This window comes from Chiloscyllium plagiosum, unplaced genomic scaffold (genome assembly GCF_037043375.1).
Source record: "Chiloscyllium plagiosum isolate Xiang-an unplaced genomic scaffold, Cpla_swu_hap1 HiC_scaffold_7, whole genome shotgun sequence".
In the NCBI taxonomy this organism is placed as follows: domain Eukaryota; kingdom Metazoa; phylum Chordata; class Chondrichthyes; order Orectolobiformes; family Hemiscylliidae; genus Chiloscyllium; species Chiloscyllium plagiosum.
In genome coordinates, this window is record NW_028270145.1 from 22,004,755 (window position 1) to 22,026,117 (window position 21,363).

The following is a 21,363-nucleotide window of genomic DNA, read 5'->3' on the forward strand; positions in this document are numbered from 1 at the left end:
CAATGGCCACTAAATGCTGACCACATACCATAAAGAATGAAAAAAAAAAGCACTGTACAGCTCTCAGCTAGAGTACTGAATCCAACTTTGACATCACACTTCAGGAAGAGATCAGGATCTAGCAGGAGGTGCAGAGATTTACTAGAATGGTACCAGGATGAACAGTTTCAGTTCTATGGAGAGACTAGATAGCTGAGACTGCCCCCCCTCAGAGCAGAGACATTTAAGGGGAAATACAATAGGAGTGCTCCTGACTATATATGGTTTTGATAAGTTGTATGAGACGAAATTTTTTTTCTGGCATCAGGATTGGAAGCAGTAAAAAATTATTTTAATTTAAGTTGCATTAAAAAAATCTGACGATGAGAAGAAAGCATTTTTATGCAGTAAGTAGGTATCATACAGAACACACTATGGTGGGCACAGATTCAAAAATAACTTTCAAGAGAGAATTGGACATACTTGAGACAGAAAATTTCACACAACTAAGGGCATAGAACAGGGGAGCGTGGTTGGTTTGAAAGAGCTGGCACAAACACAAAACTCCAACTGACAACCTCCTGCATTCAAGAGTCTATGAAGAGAAATTTTAAAATAGCAAAATAGTTTTATTAATATAACTCAGATACACCAAGTGCTGGGGCCAATGTAAGTTAATTCTAGGTGGTTATGTTCAATCATTAGTTGAAATCTAATTCTCACCTGAAAGATATAGAGCCTTCACTTGGGAGTACTGTAGTGCATCATGGAAGACAAGAACAGAACCCAGTTGACCCTCCAGTGAAGTGGGCGAACCCCATTCACTATCCTGAGTTCCTGCCGAAATGAATTTCGTCACCGATTCAGGTTTTCCTGCGACTCCACTCCAGGCTGACGAGGAAAGAATTGCACTCAGGGACGCCCGCCCAGAGGGAATGGACAATGAGAAAGGAGGATCCGGGATTTGAGAGGGTGGAGGGGTCGTGGTCCTCTGACCAGCTGATCCAATGCAACATGAGGTAAAAGGCTGAGATAGGGAGGAAACATTTAACAGGATTTTAGTGTGAACGCGACACGTTAGGAATGCTAAAGATTTTGCCCTAGACTAGAAAATTACACTGATGTTGCTTCCAATTTCTTTGCTTCTGTTATCTTCATGTGGTCCATCTCCAACTCTCTCCTGATTTCTGCCTTCCCATTTCTGGGAATACATTACTAACCAATATCGGCTATAAACCCACTGATGTCCACAGCTTTTTAGACTACACTTCTTTGCACCCCATTTCCTGCTAGTCCATTGTCCCATTCTCCCTCTCCAATGCACCTGTTCAACTGAAGCACACTAACATGCTAGTCCTTCTGATTTTCTTCAGCCAATGATTCCTGCACACACAGTGACTGACAGGGCCTTTGACTATATTCATTCTATTTCACATATTTCTATTCTTACCCCTTCCCTCCCAGAATCATGCCTCATTTTTTTGCCTCCACCAGTTTCCACATTCAACGGATGATCGTCCAGATGGCATGGAGCTAGTTACTAGTCATTTTAAGTCTTCACCTTCATTCTACTCTGACCTTCCTGTCCTCAGCCTGCTACAGTATTCCAATGAACTTCAAAGGCAAACTCTAGGGACAGCACCTCAGTTTTTGATTTCATAGCTATAGTTAAATTTTACAGTGTAACCTCTGGTCCACTTTATTTTGCTTCCCTTCATTGTTTTTTGTTCTCTCATTTCTTTCCCTTCACTTTTGGATGGTGAATATTCATGACCTTGCTATTCTCACCTCCTTTAGATACATCTTTCAATTCTAGAGCTGCCTCACTCTCACTCCCTTCATCCTCGCAACCAGAAATCTTTCATCTAATCACTCCTACCCTTCACCTGTTCACAGATCTTGCCTCTTGCTTTTCCTCCCGTTCTGGCCCCTTTCTCGTCGTTAAAATGAACTTCTTTCTTCTAGTTTGGATGACAAGTCACTCAACTGAAAAGTTAACCCTGTTCTCATCTCCACAGATTCTGTCGGTTCAGCTGACTATTTCCAGCATTTTGTTCTTTTTAAAAATTATCAAGATAAGCATCATCAGAAATGGGAAGAGGTGGCCTCTCAGCCCCTTGACGTAAGTGGGTACTACAGATGCTGGAGATTAGAGTCAAGATTAGAGTGGTGCTGGAAAAGCACAGCAGGTCAGGCAGACATCAGAGGAACAGGAAAATCGATGTTTTAGGAAAAAGCTGATTCCTGATGAAGGCTTTTGCCCGAAACGTCAATTTTCCTGCTCCTCTGACGTGCCTGACCTGCTGTGCTCTAATCTTGACTCAGCCCCTTGAGCCTGCTTTGCCCTTCAGTAAGATCAAAGCTGATCTGGTTGCGATCTTAACAGCACTTTCTTGCCTGTCCTCCATAACCCTCAACATCCTTGTCAATCAAAAATCTGTCTTAATCAGCCTTGAATTGGTGCTTGCAACAGAACACTTTGTAAGATCGTAAACCAGAGGTCAATGTGCAGTCTGGAAGATTTATTCAAACATATCGTCAAGACACAGAATGTATAATGCAGAGGGTCCTGAGACACTGACCAGCCAGTTAACTAATGACAGTCTTGAACTTGGAGACCCTATCTAAGGTGACTTTCCAATAGTGTATTTTCAGATGAAACATTAAACCGTGACCCTACTTGGCCATTCAACTGGGCATTTACAGATTCTATCCCACTAATTCAAACAGCAGCTCTACGTCCAATAATTATCCCTCAACGTACTTCACAAAAACTGATTACCACATTGCTGTTAATGGGAGTCGGCTGTCCACAAGATTAGATGCTACATTCCCTTCATTAAGGTAAATGCCCATTGTGTTAAAGGCAAGTTACTAACATGGACAGAAGATTGTCCAGCATGAGGCAAAGAATGGGGATAAAAGGGTCCTTCTCAGGATGGAAGCTGTGACTAAGAGTCACAAGAGTCAGTGTTAGGATAACAACTTTTTACTTTATAAATTAGTGATTTAGATGAAGGAACTGCCGGCACTCAGGCTAAGTTTTCAGATGATACAAAGATAGGTGGAGGTACAGGCAGTATTGAGGAGGAGGGAGGCTGCAGAAATATTAAGACAGGTTAGGAGAGTAGGCAAAGAAGTGGCAGGTTAAATAAAATGTGGGAAAGTGTGAGGTCATGCACTTTGGTAGGAAGAATAGAGGCATGGACTATGTTCTTAATGGGGAGAAAAGTTAGAAATCTCAAAGGCATAGAGACTTGGGGATCCATGCCCAAGTTTCTCTTAAGATAAACTTGCAGGTTGAGTCGGTAGTTAAAAGGCAAATACAATGCTGTCCATCATCTCGGGAAGACTAGAACATAAAAGCAGGGATGTATTTCTGAGACTTTAAGAGACTCTGGTCAGACCACCTTTAGAGTATTGTGAGCAATTTTGGACACTGGAAGGATGGATTGGCCCTGGAGTGGGTCTAGAGGAGGTTCACAAGAATGATCCCAGGAATGAAAGGATTAATCCATGAGGAACGTTTGAGGACTCTGGGACTATACTCAATGGAGTTTAGACGGATGAGAGAGGATCTGACTGAAACTGACAGAATACAGAACAGCCTGGACAGAGTGGACACTGGGAAGATGTCTCCATTGGAAGGAGAGACGAGGACCTGAGGGCATAGCCTTAGAGTAAAGGGAATACCCTTTAGAATGGAGATAAGGAGAAACCTTTTTAGCCAGAGAGTGGTGAATCTGTGGAATTTATTGCCACAGAAGGCAATAAATGAGTATATGTAAAACGGAGATAGATAAATTCTTGATTGCCAAGGAGATCAAAGGTTACGGGGACAAAGCAGGAAAATGGGGTTGAAAAACCTATCAGCAGACTCAATGGGCCAAATAACCTAATATATATCTTATGGTCTTATTATAATGGCAACTAAACTTCAAAATTACTTTATTGGTTGTAAAGAAGTATGGGACCTTCTGAGGTCATGAAAAGTGTGATAGCAACGCAGGCCCTTGTATGATAAAATTTCTAAAATAAACTAAGATTAAACATTCAAACTTTGGTGGTTGATGAACATAATGCTTGAAGTTTTTTATCAGAAGTTCTTATCACTACTAAGCTTGGTGACTAATAACTTCGACATGACCAATGGAAATGGTAAATGGATTACCACGGTGGTAATAATTCATATGAAATAAATCATGTATTTTCACATCTGGAAATTGCCTCCATTACTTACCACAGACTTCAGACATTGATGTACTGTATTGCTAGAAGTGGATATTTCATTATATACCCTCTGCAACACACACAATCCTTTCCCAAAACTATTTTGCAACCTGCACAGACCATCCCCCCAACTCATGGTACATTCCTACACTCCCAGGATATGTAGGCAGACCAACAAGGGGCAAAACCACATTAGATTTGGTACTGGGTAAAGACCCTGGCTACTAGACTTGGAAGTAGGTGAGCATTTTGGTGATAGCGATCACAATTCTGTTATGTTTACTTTAGTGATAGAAAGGGATAGGTGTTTACCACTGGGCAAGGGTTACAGCTGGGGGAAAGGCAATTATGATGTGATTAGGCAAGATTTAGGAAGCATAGGATGGGGAAGGAAACTGCAGGGGATAGGCACATTATAAATATGGAGCTTATTCAAGGTAAAGCTACTGTGCGTCCTAGATAAGTATGCACCTGTCAGGCAGGGAGAAAGCTGTAGAGCGCGGGAGCCGTGGTTTATGAAGGAAGTGGAATCTCTGGTCAAGAGGAAGAAGGCGGCTTATGTTAGGAGGAGATGTGAAGGCTCAGTTAGGGCGCTTGAGGGTTACAAGGTAGCCAGGAAAGACCTAAAGAGAGGGCTCAAAAGAGCCAGGAGGAGACATGAGAAGTTGTTGGCGGATAGGATCAGGGTAAACCCTAAAGTTTTCTATAGGCATTTAAGGAATAAAAGAATGATGAGAGTAAGATTAGGGCCAATCAAGGATAGTAGCGGGAAGTTGTGTTTGGAGTCAGAGGAGATAGGGGAAGCACTAAATGAATATTTTTCAACAGTATTCACTCTAGAAAATGACAATGTTGACGAGGAGATTACTGAGATACAGGCTACTAGACTAGGTGTGATTGAGGTTCACAAGGAAGAGGTATTAGAAATCCTGCAGAGTGTGAAAATAGATAAGTCCCCTGGGCCGGATGGGATTTATCCAAGGATCCTCTGGGAAGCCAGGCAGGAGATTGCCGAGCCTTTGGTATTGATCTTTAAATCATCATTGTCTATAGGAATAGTGCCAGAAGACTGGAGGATAGCAAATGTGGTTCCCCTGTTCAAGAAGGAGAGTCGAGACAACCCTGGTAATTATAGACCAGTGAGCCTTACTTCAGTTGTTGGTAAAGTGTTGGAAAAGGTTATTAGAGATAGGATTTATAATCATCTAGAAAAGAATAAATTGATTAGGGATAGTCAGCACGGTTTTGTGAAGGGTAGGTCGTGCCTCACAAACCTTTTTGAGTTCTTTGAGAAGGTGACCAAACAGGTAGATGAGAGTAAACCGGTTGATGTGGTGTATATGGATTTCAGCAAGGCGTTCGATAAGGTTCCCCACAGTAGGCTATTGTACAAAATGCGGAGGAAAGGGATTGTGGGAGATATAGCAGTTTGGATCAGTAATTGGCTTGCTGAAAGAAAACAGAAGGTAGTGGTTGATGGGAAATGTTCATCCTGGAGTCCAGTTACTAGTGATGTACCGCAAGGGGCAGTGTTGGGTCCACTGCTGATCGTCATTTTTATAAACGACCTGGATGAGGGCGTAGAAGGGTGGGTTAGTAAATTTGCAGACGACACTAAGGTCGGTGAAGTTGTGAATAGTGACAAAGGATGTTGTAGGTTACAGAGAGACATAGATAAGCTGCAGAGCTGGGCTGAGAGGTGGCAAATGGAGTTTAATGCGGACAAGTGTGAGGTGATTCAATTTGGTCGGAGTAACCGGAATGCAAAGTACTGGGCTAATGGTAATATTCTTGGTAGTGTAGATGAGCAGAGAGATCTCGGTGTCCAGGTACACAGATCCTTGAAAGTTGCCACCCCGGTTGACAGGGTTGTTAAGGCGGCATACAGTGTTTTAGCTTTTATTAATAGAGAGATCGAGTTCCAGAACCATGAGGTTATGCTACAGCTGTAGAAAACTCTAGTGTGGCCGTACTTGGAGTATTGTGTACAGTTCTGGTCACCGCATTATAAGAAGGATGTGGAAGCTTTGGAAAGGGTGCAGAGGAAATCTACTAGGATGTTGCCTGGGATGGAGGGAAGGTCTTACGAGGAAAGGCTGAGGGACTTGAGGCTGTTTTTGTTAGAGAGAAGAAGGTTGAGGGGTGACTTAATAGAGACACATATAAGATAATCAGAGGGTTAGATAGGGTGGACAGGAAGAGCCTTTTTCCAAGAATGGTGACGGCGAGCACGGTGGGGGGGCATAGTTTTAAATTGAGGGGTGATAGATATAGGACAGATGTCAGAGGTAGTTTCTTTACTCAGAGAGTAGTAAGGGTATGGAGTGCTTTGCCTGCAACGGTAGTAGATTCGCCAACTTTAAGTACATTTAAGTCGTCATTGGACAAGCATATGGATGTACATGGAACAGTGTAGGTTAGATAGGTTTCAGATTGGTATGACAGGTCGGCGCAACATCGAGGGCCGAAGGGCCTGTACTGCGCTGTAATGTTCTATGTTCTACGATATATGTCTATGCCATACAGAAAACTATCTTTACATGCCACCTGAAATATTACCATGACATATTTCCAATACCCCAAGAAAGAAAACACAGCTGTGTATTCAGATATAAAACCTTACCTCGTTCATAGTGGGGAATTTGAGGGGTGCAGAGAGTTTCTGCTGACCATTGACATAGATGTACACCAGACTCTGACCAAAGGGACGTTTTGCTGGGACATGTACCACAGCTATATTATGCTGTTAACAGAAACATTCACAGATCAGCTAAAGAATTCAAGTACTGAGGTCAGTTGTAGTGTTCAAGAGGGGTTTTGTTGACAATTGAGCAGACAACCAAATAGTTTAAAGAAAGTGCAATTATCTAATTATTAGGGGCTCACATGAGCTTTTATATTTTAAGTTCAATGCCTTTGTCTCAAGGATGTTGAACGAACAAGCCTGTTTCCAGACTTTCAAAGCAACATTTTCTTTGGCCATCTCAGTGAGACAGATGATTGCAATCTGACAACACCCTCTATCCAACATTTTGAACGCCGTGTGGGAGACATCACAGCCTCCCCTTCACATTAGTTCAATCAGGAACTCCATGGAGGATTAGAATCTGTACCTTCACATTTAATGTTCCAATGAGGAAGTAGTCAACCAAGTTAGATCAGTTCAACTACAAGCATGTAAATGTATTTTTAAACATTAGCCTTTCTATCCAGAGACGAGGCGAGTTACAAAGTAGGTAGAAAGGTTCCTCAATGATTTTTTTTTAAAACTCCAGTTTTCAGCTATACTGCATTTGAACAGTTTCAATGCAGCCTTTCTTTGTTCATTTGGTTGGTGACACTGAAATATATAATTCCAAAGTAACTGCCAATCCAGCTGTCTCCAGTTGCCTCTGATAAAGATTGGGATAAACACATGAAAGTAACTCAATGGTGGTCAAAGTCCCACTAAGGACACAAACACACGATTCAGGTCAATACTGGAGTCCTTTGGGTGAGAAATCTAAACTAACAAGTGTAGAGACAAGAGCCCATGGCACAGAAGAGCAGGGCAGTTCATTCACTTGGCCAACATTTCTTCTTTACTCAGCATGACCAAATGGAAAATTATCTGATAACTGACATTGTTGTTTGTGGAACCGTACTATTCCCAAATTGGCAGCTGCTTCCATGGTTTAAGCAAGATACGTCAGTGACTCTGAAATTGTGAAAGGGAACAGGGTAAAATCAACACACTACACCATGCAGGTAGGTGTATCAACTAAGGCTGGATGTGCATCTTGTAGGTTTGCCTTTTCACCATGAAACTGCTGTAAGATTTCAGTTATAGTAGTTATAGTAGTTGATCAAATACAACAAAATAAACACCGATGTTTGGTCTCTTAGTCTTTACACTTACCCATAGGGAGTCACAAAAGCAATGGTCAGGCAGCATTACAGTCATGTATTCCTTCTTTGTGCAAACTGCTACAACCAGCCCTCCTGAAGAAGTCAGAAAAGCTTCGAATCCTGTTCCACTGGCTGTGAAAAAACTAAAAAACACACAGGGTAAGACATTTAGTGCCTCTAGCTTAAGACTGGAAAAATTGCACTGTGCACACATTCAATATTTGCAAAAGAAAAACGCTGTCATATTTTGTATTACATATCATTTCTACTTATCAGTCAGAAATCTTTCAAGAAATACAATTTAATTCAAATTAATGTGCTGCAGAATAGAAGGGTTAAACGTGCAGAATGCAAAAACTCCCAGGTATCCAGATTAGATGCCAACTGCAGAGAAATTTCATTTTTCAAACATGAATTTAGCACAAGGCACTACAGCAATGCTCATGTTCATGTTGGAACTGTTTCCTTCATTTAAGTCCTGTGGAATGGGGTAGGAGGAGGGCAAAGCAGCTGCCAGGAGCCCACACCTGGGATGTCAGGGATCAATTGGATATAAGCACTGGGGAACAGTAAGGAGTGAGGTCTTTAACGCCTTGTCCAACTAGATCAAAGAAGTCAGTTAGGAAACTTGAAGTGGAAACAATAAGTTGATTTGTATCCCCAAGTAGTTTTAAAGGTCTGCTAAGCTTGACATTGGAACTAGCCCCAAAACCAGGATGGAATAATGTATTTGTTACTTTGTGTGTTATAAAGAGAAAAGCTTGAAATCACATTTGGAGAGTTGTACTTTCCCACCACTTCACTGTAGTTCAAACTTCAGCACAACCAAGTTTGGAATGACCACAAATAATCCAAGTGAACAGCTGGATATATTTCAGTTGGAAAATTTCACACATCCATCAGGAACATAGGAAAAGGAGGTAGTTACATAGCTATTCAAGCTCATTCCACCATCCCATGAGGTCATGGCCAATCTTTGCACTAACTCTATTCTTTGTTCCAGTTCTCTTAATATCTTCAGATAACAAAAATGTAACAATCTGTTTTTAAATTAATACCAGTTTTCAAGTGAGCAAAAGTTCCAAATTTCTACGATCCATTTTGTACAGAAATGTTACCTACTTTCACTTGTCTAAAAATTAATGCGACACCTATGTCCCCTTGAGTGCTATGCCTCCTCAACTGGGGATTCCCTCCCAATCCAGCAGAGCAACTCCTCTTAACATTTTGAAAACTTTGATCAAATCAATACATAATCTTCCAAAAACCAAGTACAACCATCTTCTGCTGCTCCCTTAATGAATTTCCTTTTAGCATAAAGTCAGAAGTGGGAATGATTTTGCTGATGATTGAATGATCTTCAGCACCAATAGCAACTCTTCAGATACTGAAGCAGTCTGTGCCTATATGCACCAAAACCTGAGCAATGTCAAGATTTGGGTGATGAGTGGCAATCAATAATTCACACCGCAGGAATGCGTGCTATATAGAGAATGGTGAATCTAACCACCGCCCCCTGATATTCAATAGTATCACTGTTGCTGAGTCGCCCACAATTGAAATCCTGGGTGGTTATCACTGACTTGAAACTGAACTGGACCAGCCGCATAAATATTGTGGCTGTAAAAGTAAGTCAGAGGCTAGGAATCCTGCAGCAAATAATTCACCATCCTGACTCCTTGAAATCTGCCCACCATCTGTAACAACAACAGTCAGGAATGTGATGAAATACTACCCACTTCCCAAATGAATGCAGCTCCAGGAACACTCAAAAAGCTTGACACCATCCTGGACAAAACAACCCGCTTGAGTGGCATCCCATTCACTGCCTCAAACCTTCACTCCCTTCACCAATACGAAGTGGAAATAGTGTTTACTATAGAGCATACAAGCTAACTGCAGCAACACACCAAACCTCCTTCAAAACCTGTGACTCGACCACCTGGAAGGTCAAGGGCAGCAGATGCACAGGAACACATGTAGTTGCAGGTTCTACTCCAGACCACACAGCCCGGCTTGACACTACGTCACTGTTTCTTCATTCCTGCTGGATCGAAAGCTTCAAATGCCTTTTGGAGCAGCTCTGTGGATGCCCCTAATCCCTAAGGAGAACAATGATTCCAGAAGGCAGCTTCCCATCACTTTCTCAAGGGCAATTAGGGATAGGTCTGTACTGGCAATGTTCACATGACACAAACAACTAAAAGTACTCCAAATTTATATAATAATTACTATGCTCCACTGAAACCTTATTGACAGTGAATTCTGACAGCAACATTTTTTCAAAATTAATCTTTTCCCAAGCTGCATCCAGTGACATAGTGTATTGCAAATTAGTATAACCAACAAAACTACATCTGCAGAAAAAAATTTGCAAGAACATCAAACAGTCATCAGGTTCAAGGCAATAATTTGTGCACTGTACTTTGCTGGTACATGTGAATGTCTATAGAATTATTTCAATTAATTACTGACATCCAATGCTCTTGAATATGGAGCAGAGTATTTTCAAAAAGAAGCCAGCAATCTACTATTTATTGAGTTTAGTAAATCCTCTTCAATGCTACAACACACCAATTCCCAGCTTCATACCAGACTGCTGATACGGAATGGATTAAATCTTAGCAACCACAATAGTTTCTCTAATTGTGCATAAAAATACATTTTACATTGTGCTCTCTAGCTTTGCATTATTTATATAAATAAAAGCCACAATCTTCACTATAAAGACCATACCTTTTGTTATTTTTCTGCATTTTTGATTATTGACCGAAATGGGAAAAGAACAGTTTTAAAACAAAGGATTATTAAAGAATTGCTGCATTTTTTTAAAAAAACAAATAACCTGACACTCATTGTATGCATTGTTTACACAGCTGCTTGTTCAAGCAGCAATGGAAAATTAGTTTGCAGGCGAGCTGGAAATAACGAGTCTGTACGAATGCTGCTTTGACTGGCGCAAGTAGCTAGTTGGTCTGTGAAGGAGTGACCAGTTAGTAATGAGAATGACCTTATGCCTACCAACAACTACATGACCAGCTCCAAGGTAACTAAACAGCTTGGGAGTGGGAATGTTTTGGATGAAACCATTGAAACTCTGGAGAATGAGCTATTTTTGCTCTGAAGTAAAAAGCATCGCCAGCCTGAAGATAGTCACTTTATTTTGCCCTTTCAGCTGCTTAAGTAGTGATTTTTAATTGACAAGTCAAAGATCTTCGTAAGTGTGAACAAATACCCTGTGCCTCCTGCAAACAAGCAGCTAATTTAAAATTAAACACCATTTAATAAATCCTTTCGGTTTTCATTCAAAAATGAAAATAACTTAAAAAGATAGAACAACTTCTGGCTAAACGGTTTATACTGAAACACTGTGGAGCTGGGCTAACATATCAACAAATTGATGATGGGTGCAATGTGGGTTACTAGTTTAGTTTTCAGGACCAGCGAGGCCATAACGTTGAGGTAACAATGATTTCTAATGAATTACTTTTCATCAGGAGAAGAGATAGTTTTCTCGTGAATCCCCAACGACAATCATTCCCTTTCCCATGAATGTGAATGGAGATTCCTCTTCACTGAAGTGAAGAGTACTAACAGTCAGCTCTGCTATAACACGGTAGTTCCATTTATGTGCAATCCCATGTTGTAAGAAAATCACAAAATTAGAAGCACTATTTAAACTAAAGGGGCCGGAATCGCATTGTAACCAATACATGCTTTAAAAGTTCGTGCTATAGAAACAATGTTTCCAATTCATGTAGCAATTCCCATCAACAGAATTTGCATTATAGCAGAACGACCTGTACTTAGAATCAACAGGCCCAAAGTTACAATTGGGAGATCATACATAGTTTGGCTGACCACTTAGCACAATACCTCCATTCTCTCCATAGCATGACTCAACACTTGACTAATTTTTCTAGTTAGACAAACAGATGAGAAAGAAAGCTATTAGGAGGGGACAAAGAGATGGAAAAGGGTAAATGATGGTTCAAATGACTGAGCAAGAACATGGCAAATGAAATATAATGGGTGAGGTGGGGCAAGCTTGTGAAGCTGTCAACTTTGGAAAGAAAAACAGACAAGGTAAATTTGAGAGTGAGAAATATTGGTGTACAGAAGGACTATTGTATCCTTGTGACAATAATCTCAGAAATTTAATAAGTAGATGCAGAAAGCAATTAGGAAAGTAAACTGTGGGTTAGCTTTTATTATAAAGGGACTGGTGTATAGCACTGATGAAGTTTGACTTTAATTTTATGGGGACTTTGTGAGACTAAACTTGGAGCTCTGTGTAAAGTTTTGGCCTTGCTAGATAAGGAAGCATCTTAGCAGGACGTATACACTTAATGGTAAGGTCCTAGGGAGTGTTGCTGGATAAAGAGACCTTGGAGTGAAGGTCCATAGCTCCTTGAAAGTGGAGTCGCAGGTAGATAGGATAGTGAAGGCGGCGTTTGGTATGCTTTCCTTTATTGGTCAGAGAATTCTGAATGTTCTCAAGGGGGAGAGGGACCAGCAGGACATCATTATACCCATTGGAACCAATGGCATAGGAGGGGAAAAAGATCAGATTCTGAAGGCACAATATAGAAAGTTAGGCAGGAATTTAAAATGGAGGTCCTTGAGAACAGTAATATCTGGATTACTCCTGATGCTACGAGGTAGTGAGGGCAGCAATAGGAGGATAAGGCAGATGAATGCATGGCTGAGGAGCTGGTGCATGAGAGAAGGGTTCACATGTTTAGATCATTGGAATCTCTTTGGGATAGAAGTGACCTGTACAAGAAGGATAGAGTGCACCTGAATTGGAAGGGAACTAATATACTGGCAGGGAGATTTGCAAGAGCTGCTTGGGAGAATTTAAACAAGTAAGGTTGTGGGGGCTGGGCAGTGCAGGGAGATAGTGAACAAAGAGATCAATCTAAGACTGGTACAGTTGGGAAAGGGAGCGAGTCAAACAGTCAGGGCAGGACGAAACAAAGCACAGAATAAGGTAGGACTGATAAATTAAACTGCATTTACTTCAATGCAAGAGGCCTAACAGGGAAGGCAGATGAATTCAGCGCATGGTTAAGAACATGGGACTGGGATATCACAGCAATTACAAAAACATTGCGATGGGATGGACAGGACTGGCAGTTTAACGTTCCAGGATACAAATGCTACATTTAGGATAGAAAGAGGGGCAAGAGAGGAGGGGGAGTGGAGCTTTCGATAAGGGATAGCATTATGTCTATACTTAGGATATTCCTAGGAATACATCCAGGTAAGTTATTGGAACTGAGAAATAAGAAAGAGATGATCATCTTATTGGGATTGTATTATAGACCCCTTAATAGTCAGCAGGAAATCAAGAAACAAATTTGTAAGGAGATTTCAGTTATCTGTAAGAATAATAGGGTGGTTACGGTAGGGGATTTTAATTTTCCAAACATAGACTGGGACCGCCATAGTGTTAAGAGTTCAGATGGAGTGGAATGTGTTAGGTGTGTACAAGAAAGTTTTCTGATTCAGTGTGTGGATGTACCTACTAGAAAAGGTGCGAAACTTGACCTAATCTTGGAAAATAAGGCAGGGCAGATGACTGAGGTGTCAGTGGGGGAGCACTTTGGGGGCCAGTGACCATAATTCTATTAGTTTTAAAATACCAATGGAAAAGGATAGATTGGATCTAAACGTTGAAGTTCTAAATTGGAGGAAGACCAATTTTGATGGTATTAGGCAAGAACTTTCAAAAGCTGATTGGGAACTGATGTTCATGGGTAAAGGGATGGCTGGAAAATGGGAAGCCTTTAAAAAAGAGATAACGAGAGTCTACAGACTGTATATTCCTGTTAGGATGGAAGGAAAGGCTGGTAGGTGCAGGGAATGCTAGATCATGAGATAAATTGAGGTTCTGATTAAGGAAAAGAAGGAAACATTGGTCAGGTATAGGTATCAGAAATCGAGTGAATCCTAAGAAGAAATAACAGCAGTAGGAGTATCCTTAAGAGGGAAATCAAGAGGGCAAAAAGGGGACATGAGATAGCTTTGGAAAATAGAGTTAAGGAGAATCCAAAAGGTTTTACAAATGCATTAAGGACAATAGAGTAACTATGGAGAGAATAGGACCCCTCAAAGATCAGCAAGGTTGCCTTTGTGGAGCTGCAGGAGATGGGGGAGTTACTAAATGAGTATTTCGCATCAGTATTTACTGTGGAAAAGGACATGGAAGATGTAGAATGTAGGGAAATAGATGGTGACATCTTGCAAAATGTCCATATTACAGAGGAGGAAGTGCTGGATGTCTTCAAACGCATAAAAGTGGATCAACCCCAGGACCTGATCAGGTGTCGCTTAGAACGCTGGGAAGTTGGGGAAGGCCCCTTGATGAGATATTTGTATCATCGATAGCCATAGGTGAGGTGCTGTAAGGCTAACATGGGCTAACGTGATACCACTATTTAAGAAACATGGTAAGGACAAGCCATAGATTGGTGAGCCTGACGTTGGTGGTGGGAAAGTTGTTGGAGGGAATCCTGAGGGATAGGATTTAAATGTATTTGGAAAGGCAAGGACTGATTAGGGATAGTCAACATGGCTTTGTACGTGGGAAATCATGTCTCACAAACTTGATTGAGTTTTTTGAAGAAGTAACAAAGGAGGATTGATGAGGACTAAGCAGTGGACATGATCTAAATATACTTCAGTAAGGCACTTGACAAGGTTCCCCTTGGAAGACTGGTTAGCAAGGTCAGATCTCATGGAATACAGGGAGAACTAGCCATTTGGATACAGAACTGGCTCAAAGGTAGAAGACAGAGGGTGCTGGTGGAGGGTTGTTCTTCAGACTGGAGGCCTGTGACCAGTGGAGTAACACAAGGATCAGTGCTGGGTCCACTACTTTTCATCATTTATATAAATAATTTGGATGTGAACATAGGAGGTATAATTAATAGGTTTGCAGATGACACCAAAATTAGGTTACCTCAGAGTACAATGGGATCTTGAACAAATAGACCAATGGGCTAAGTAGTGGCAGATGGAGTTTAATTTAGATACATGCAAGATGCTGCATTTTAGGAAAGCAAATCTTAGCAGGACGTATACTCTTAACATTAAGGTCCTAGGGAGTGTTGTTGAACAAAGAGACCTTGGAGTGCATGTTCATAACTCCTTGAAAGTGGAGTCGCAGGTACATAGGATAGTGAAGAAGCCATTTGGTATGCTTTCCTTTATTGGTCAGAGTATTGAGTACAGGACTTGGGAGGTCATGTTGCGGCTGTACAGAACATTAGTTAGGCCACTTTTGGAATATTGCATGCAATTCTGGTCTTCTTCCGATCAGAAGGAAGTTGTGAAACTTGAAAAGATTTACAAGGATGTTGCCACGGTTGGCGGATTTGAGCTGTAGCTTGAATAGGCTGGGGCTGTTTTCCCTGGAAAGTCAGAGGCTGAGGGGAGACATTTTGGAGGTTTATAAAATCGTGAGGGGCTTGGATAGGGTAAATAGTGTAAGTCTTTTCCCTGGCGTGGGGGAGTCCAGAACGACAGGGCATAGGTTTAGGGTGAGAGGGGAAAGATATAAAAGAGACCTAAGGGGCAACCTTTTAGTGCAGAGGGTGGTACGTGTATGGAATGAGCTGCCAGAGGATGTGGTGGAGGCTGGTACAATTGCAGCATTTAAAAGGCATCTGGATGGGAAGATGAATAGGAAGGGTTTGGAGGGATATGGACCGGGTGCTGACAGGTGGGACTAGATTAGGTTAGGATATCTGGTCAGCGTGGACTAATTGGACCAAAGAATCTGTTTCTGTGCGGTACGACTCTATGACTCTATCTAAAATCGAGTTTTGTTACAGTGTTAAAAAGAATTAATCACAAGAATCAACACAGTTCAGATCAGACAGGCACAAGCTCAATATTCTGGTTCCTGCAGGTGAGATTACTACCTCTGACTGGAGAGATTCCTGCAGATTTCAATACATTATCTCCAGCTTCCAACTACCTCACTAAAATCAGTCTTGATCCCACTTACTATCTCTAATAAGTAAAACGTTCACTGAAAACAGAGAAAGGGCCCCTCTGGGTTTTTCTCCTAGATTGGTTGCAGCAGAGCTCAAAAACTGAACTTCACCTCAGGTCATCCTCCCTGGAGCAAGGGAGGTTGAAAGGCAATTTAATCAAGATGTACAGACTTTTATTTCTCTCTCTACGAGATGTCATGTCATTAGCTAGGCCAGCATTTGTTGCCCATTCCTAACTGTCCTTGTGAAGCTATGACCACTGAATGTAGGGGTAACAAATGCTGGACACTTGAAGGCAATGAACAAACAGGGTCACACAGATAGACTGGCAGGATGGGTCTAACTGGATTTCCCTATAGACAGCCAGCATGAGCCGAATGGCTGTCTCTTGTTTTGCAATGGCTCTAATTCTTAGAGGCACCACAAAAATCAAGCGGGGGGGGGGGGAGAAGAGGTTGGCAACCTTAGCCACAAAAGCATGATGAGTCATAAGGTCCGTTCCTATACAATGGCAAACACCATCTTCGAGGAAGGGGAGGATTGGTTAACAACTGCACAATGAAGGTCTGAAACAGTTCTGCTGCAAGACAGAAAACAAATGTTAAATTTTTACAACTGAATTGTCTTTGTCCTACCTGTACAACTGTTTCCTCTTGCTTCCTTTCCCAATTATTCCACTGGCCTCTTGCCCCTGGTCAACGCACAACCAGGCATAGAAGCTGAAGGCATAGCCAGGCCAACGTTGAATAGTGGGTACCATGATCCCCGCCATGCTGTGGGATAGATTAAAGTACTGTAGTGCATTATCCAAGCCCTGCTTTCGGGCTATGCCTAGTATTGCACGTATCACAGGGGCAACATAGGGATGGGCCTCTTTAGAATTGTCCACCCTTAATAACCTCATCAACTGCAAGAGCTCTCCTGAGCTCAGTGACTGGCTGCCTAATGACCCTAGGAGTCCAATTAGATTCTCCGCACATGTACGATGTAGCCTCACATGACAGTTCAAAGTCACAAGGATACGCCTCACAATGTTGGCATTCACACAAAACGTGCGACTTTGACGGTTAATGCAGCAGATCCTCTTCAGCCAATCAGAGACAAAAATTTGCAGCTCGAAAGAATCCAGCTCAGGAAGCCACTGGATGAGCAGTAGAAGTGGCTGGACATTGCTGATCCCCAGCATCCCAACAGAGGTATGTTCACCTTCAATTGCCTGCAAGCAGGAAATAACACAGCAAGTGAGACCATGAATCACTGAATTTTTTTTTACAACTGTAAGCATGCACAACTGCAAACTGCACACAGATAAGCGCTAAAGGACACTGGTAAATGCATCACCAACCTGCGATATCCAGAATTAAATGGTATCCTTAAAGATTAAACCCAGCTGCAATCTAATCACTTACTTCTCAAGAAAATTACTGTGATGGGAAAAGTGGTCCATGCTATTCAGGTTAGGCTTTTGACAGCATAAATGAGTAATTCCATCACTATTCAAAGATATTGATTCATTTCAACCAATACAGTCAAATACCAATTAAATGAGTAATACTGGTAATCCTCAAATATCATGGCATTTACATTTGTGTAAATCATAGCGTCGTGTGTTACTGGAAAGACATATTCATTTTGTTTGATGGTACAGAAATTTAATTGTCCATACAGTAGTCATACAGTATGGAAACCGATCCTTCGGTCCAACCAGTCCATGGCAAACATAATCTTAAATCGAACTATTCCCACCTGTCTGCTCCTCACCTATATCCCTTCAAACTTTTCCTATACACCTACTTCTCTAAGTGTCTTTTAAATGTTGTAACTGTGCCTGTATCACCACTTCCTCAGGAAGTTCATTCCCCATCCATTGATGGCATGTTGATTCCAATGACATTACAACATGAGCAAAGTGATAGAAGTGTTTTCACATTAACAGCAACCTCAATTTATGAAGATGGACTTGCAAATTGGAGAGATATAGGTATCTGTAGGCAGGATGTAAAAGACAGAGGGCTAGATTATTTCCTTCAGCACCTGTTTAAATAACAACATTTAATCGAGTAAAACATCCTCCAGCGCTTCACAGGAGCATTATCAAACAAAATTAAATACTGAGAAATATAAAAGCAAATTACAGTAGGTGAACAGAAGCTGAGTCAAAAGGTAGGTTCTAAGTATCACCTTTAAAAGGACATTTATATCCATGCCTCTGGTACCCCTAAACTTGATTATTTTAATGCACCTCTGGCTGGCCTCCTGTTTTCTATTCTCCCTAAACTTGTGCACATTCAAAATTCTGCTGTCCATGTCCAAACATGCACCAATTCCCATTCACCCATCACAAAGGGAGGTAGTGGCTATGGTATTATCACTTGACTAGTAACCCAGAGATCTGGGCTAATGCTGTGGGGACTAAGGTTTAAATGCCATGGATTTTTGTAAAAATCCATCTGGTTCTCTAATACCCTTTAGAGAAACAAATTTTGCATTTTTACCTGGTCTGGCCTACATGTGACTCCAGATCTGCAGCAGTGGCTGACTCTTAAATGGTCATAGCCAGTTAGTTCCAGTGGCAATTAGGGACGGGCAAAAACTGTCAATGCCCATGAATGAATGAAACAAAATCTTTTGAGCTCTCTGTTTTAGGCAAAGGCAGCAACCTTTCTACATAAGATGATGATTTTGTGGCAAACCACATTTGCTGGGTGTGAGGAAGTTTCACATGGTGCAATTCAGCTAATGGATGAAGACACCAATCTGTGAGGGGTAGATTCTGCTACAAGTGGTGCCCATGAAGAGATTATGTTGGTGTTAGTGCCTGTTTCCAAGTCATGATGATCATGGTGCCAACACATCGGTACCAGATGATGCTATCCTTTTCCCCTGTTGTTAGTGACAGCCTCCAGGGTGCAAAAATCAATGCTTCTGTCCTTCAGGTCAGGCTTACAAGTATCCTTGAAGTGAACCTTTGGACATCCTGCTTGTCCACTGGCCCTCCCATACAGAATACCTTTGGGTATGTGACAGTCTGCAAATATGCCCAAGTTGGCTAAGTCACCTCTGCTTTATGACAGGCAACACACCTGGAAGATGTGTCTTTGAAAAGGCTGCTGAATTTTTAATTTTGTCCTTCTGCAAGATGCCCAGAAACGGGACAAATAAAATTTGTTGACTTTGTTTCTTGATTGCTGTAAGTTGTCTACATAATAGAGCAAGGTGCTGAAAACACAGGCCTCATAAACTGGTATCTTGTTCTGTAAAGTCAATTTGATGTAATTCCATGACTGCTTCATAAATTGACCAAACCTGATAGCTGTGCATTTATTCGTCTCTGCATCAAGATACAGTTTATCTGTTGCCGTGGACCCAAGGTAATGTGTTAATCATTTCCAATGGGGCTAACAATGGTTAGGTCATGCCTGATTTTAAAATTCTCATCTTTGTTTTCAATTCCGTCCTGTCAATTTCATCCCTCCGACATAGAACAGTACAGCACAGAACAGGCCCTTCAGCCCACGATGTTGTGCCGACCACTGATCCTCATGTATGCACCCTCAAATTTCTGTGACCATATGCATATCCAGTAGTCTCTTAAATGTCCCCAATGACCTTGCTTCCACAATTGCTGCTGGCAACGCATTCCATGCTCTCACAACTCTCTGTGTAAAGAACCCGCCTCTGACATCCCCTCTATACTTTCCTCCAACCAGCTTAAAACTATGACCCCTCGTGTTAGCCATTTCTGCCCTGGGAAATAGAGTCGATAGCCAGAGACTATCTATGCCTCTCATTATCTTGTATACCTCAATTAGGTCCCCTCTCCTCCTCTTTTTCTCCAATGAAAAAAGTCTGAGCTCAGTCAACCTCTCTTCATAAGATAAGCCCTCCATTCCAGGCAGCATCCTGGTAAACCTCCTCTGAACCCTCTCCAAAGCATCCACATCTTTCTTATAATAGAGCGACCAGAACTGGCCTGTCTCAGAGGGACATATTTATTCATCACTTGCAACAACTGTTCCTTAAACAGTCTCCACATGTCTATAGTGCCTTTACCATGGAACAATTGCTCCCAATCCATGCTTCCTAACTCATGTCTAATCGCATCATAGTTTCCTCTTCCCCAATTAAATATCCTCCCATTTTGCCTAATCCTCTCCTTCTCCATAGCTATGTAGAATGTGAGGCAGTTGTGGTCACTATCACCAAAATGCTCTCCCACCACAAGATCTGATACCTGCCCCGGCTCATTTCCAAGCACCAAGTCTAGAATGGCCTCTCCCCTCTTCGGCCTGTCAACGTACTGAGTTAGGAAACCCTCCTGAACACACCTTACAAAAACAGCTCCATTCAAATCTTCTGCTCGAAGGAGGTTCCAATCAATATTGGGAAAGTTAAAGTCACCCATTACAACAACCCTACTACGTCCACACTTTTCCAAAATCTGCCGACCTATGCTTTCTTCCATCTCCCTGCTGCTATTGGGGGGCATGTAGTAAACGCCTAACGAAGTGACTGCTCCCTTGCTGTTCCTAATTTCCACCCATACTGGCTTGGTAGGCAGATCTTCCTCGACAATGAAAGCTTCTGTAGCTGTGATACCCTCTCTGATTAGTAGTGCTACACCCCCTCCTCTTTTTCCCCCCCCTCCCTATTCTTTTTAAATGCTCTAAACCCTGGAACGTCCAGCAACCATTCCTGCCCCTGAGAAACCCATGTCTCTGTTATGGCCACAACATCATAGCACCAGGTACTGATCCATGCTCTAAGTTCATCACTTTTATTCCTGATACTCCTTGCATTAAAGCAAACACACTTTAACTGATCCCTTGGTTCCTTCCCAGGAAAATCCTTCCCACTAGCTGGTTTACCTCTTGCTATTGTCTCATCTGCATCAACTCTCACCTCCGGTATACAGCTCAGGTTCCCACCCCCCCTTCCATACTAGTTTAAACCCTCTCGAACTACTCGAGCAAACCTTCCACCCAGGACATTGGTCCCCTTCCAGTTCAGAAGCAACCCGTCCTTCATGTACAGGTCCCACCTTCCCCAGAAGGCATCCCAATTATCTACATATCTGAAGCCCTCCCTCCTACACCAGCTGCGCAGCCACGTGTTAAGCTGCGCCCGCTCCCTGTTCCTCGCCTCGCTATCTCGTGGCACCGGTAGTAAACTACAGAACTGTTCGTCCCGCTTTGCAGCTTCCATCCTAACTCCCCGAAATCACTTTTTATATCCTCGATCCTTTTCCTGGCTATATCAT

The 21,363-nt window shown here is 42.0% G+C and overlaps 1 protein-coding gene across 4 annotated transcripts in view; it reads right to left on the reverse strand.

Annotated features, from left to right (window-relative positions):
• Positions 1 to 21,363, reverse strand: part of nbeal1 (neurobeachin-like 1) — a 234,448-nt gene that overhangs the window by 72,490 nt on the left and 140,595 nt on the right. For all 4 annotated transcript variants that reach the window (XM_087988827.1, XM_087988828.1, XM_087988826.1 and 1 more), the window contains 4 exons: positions 16,739 to 17,319; positions 8,108 to 8,240; positions 6,833 to 6,952; positions 703 to 1,006 (listed from right to left, as the gene is read on the reverse strand). In XM_087988827.1, coding sequence (XP_087844953.1) covers positions 703 to 1,006; positions 6,833 to 6,952; positions 8,108 to 8,240; positions 16,739 to 17,319 — 1,138 coding nt within the window. The remainder of the gene's footprint in view (positions 1 to 702; positions 1,007 to 6,832; positions 6,953 to 8,107; positions 8,241 to 16,738; positions 17,320 to 21,363) is intronic.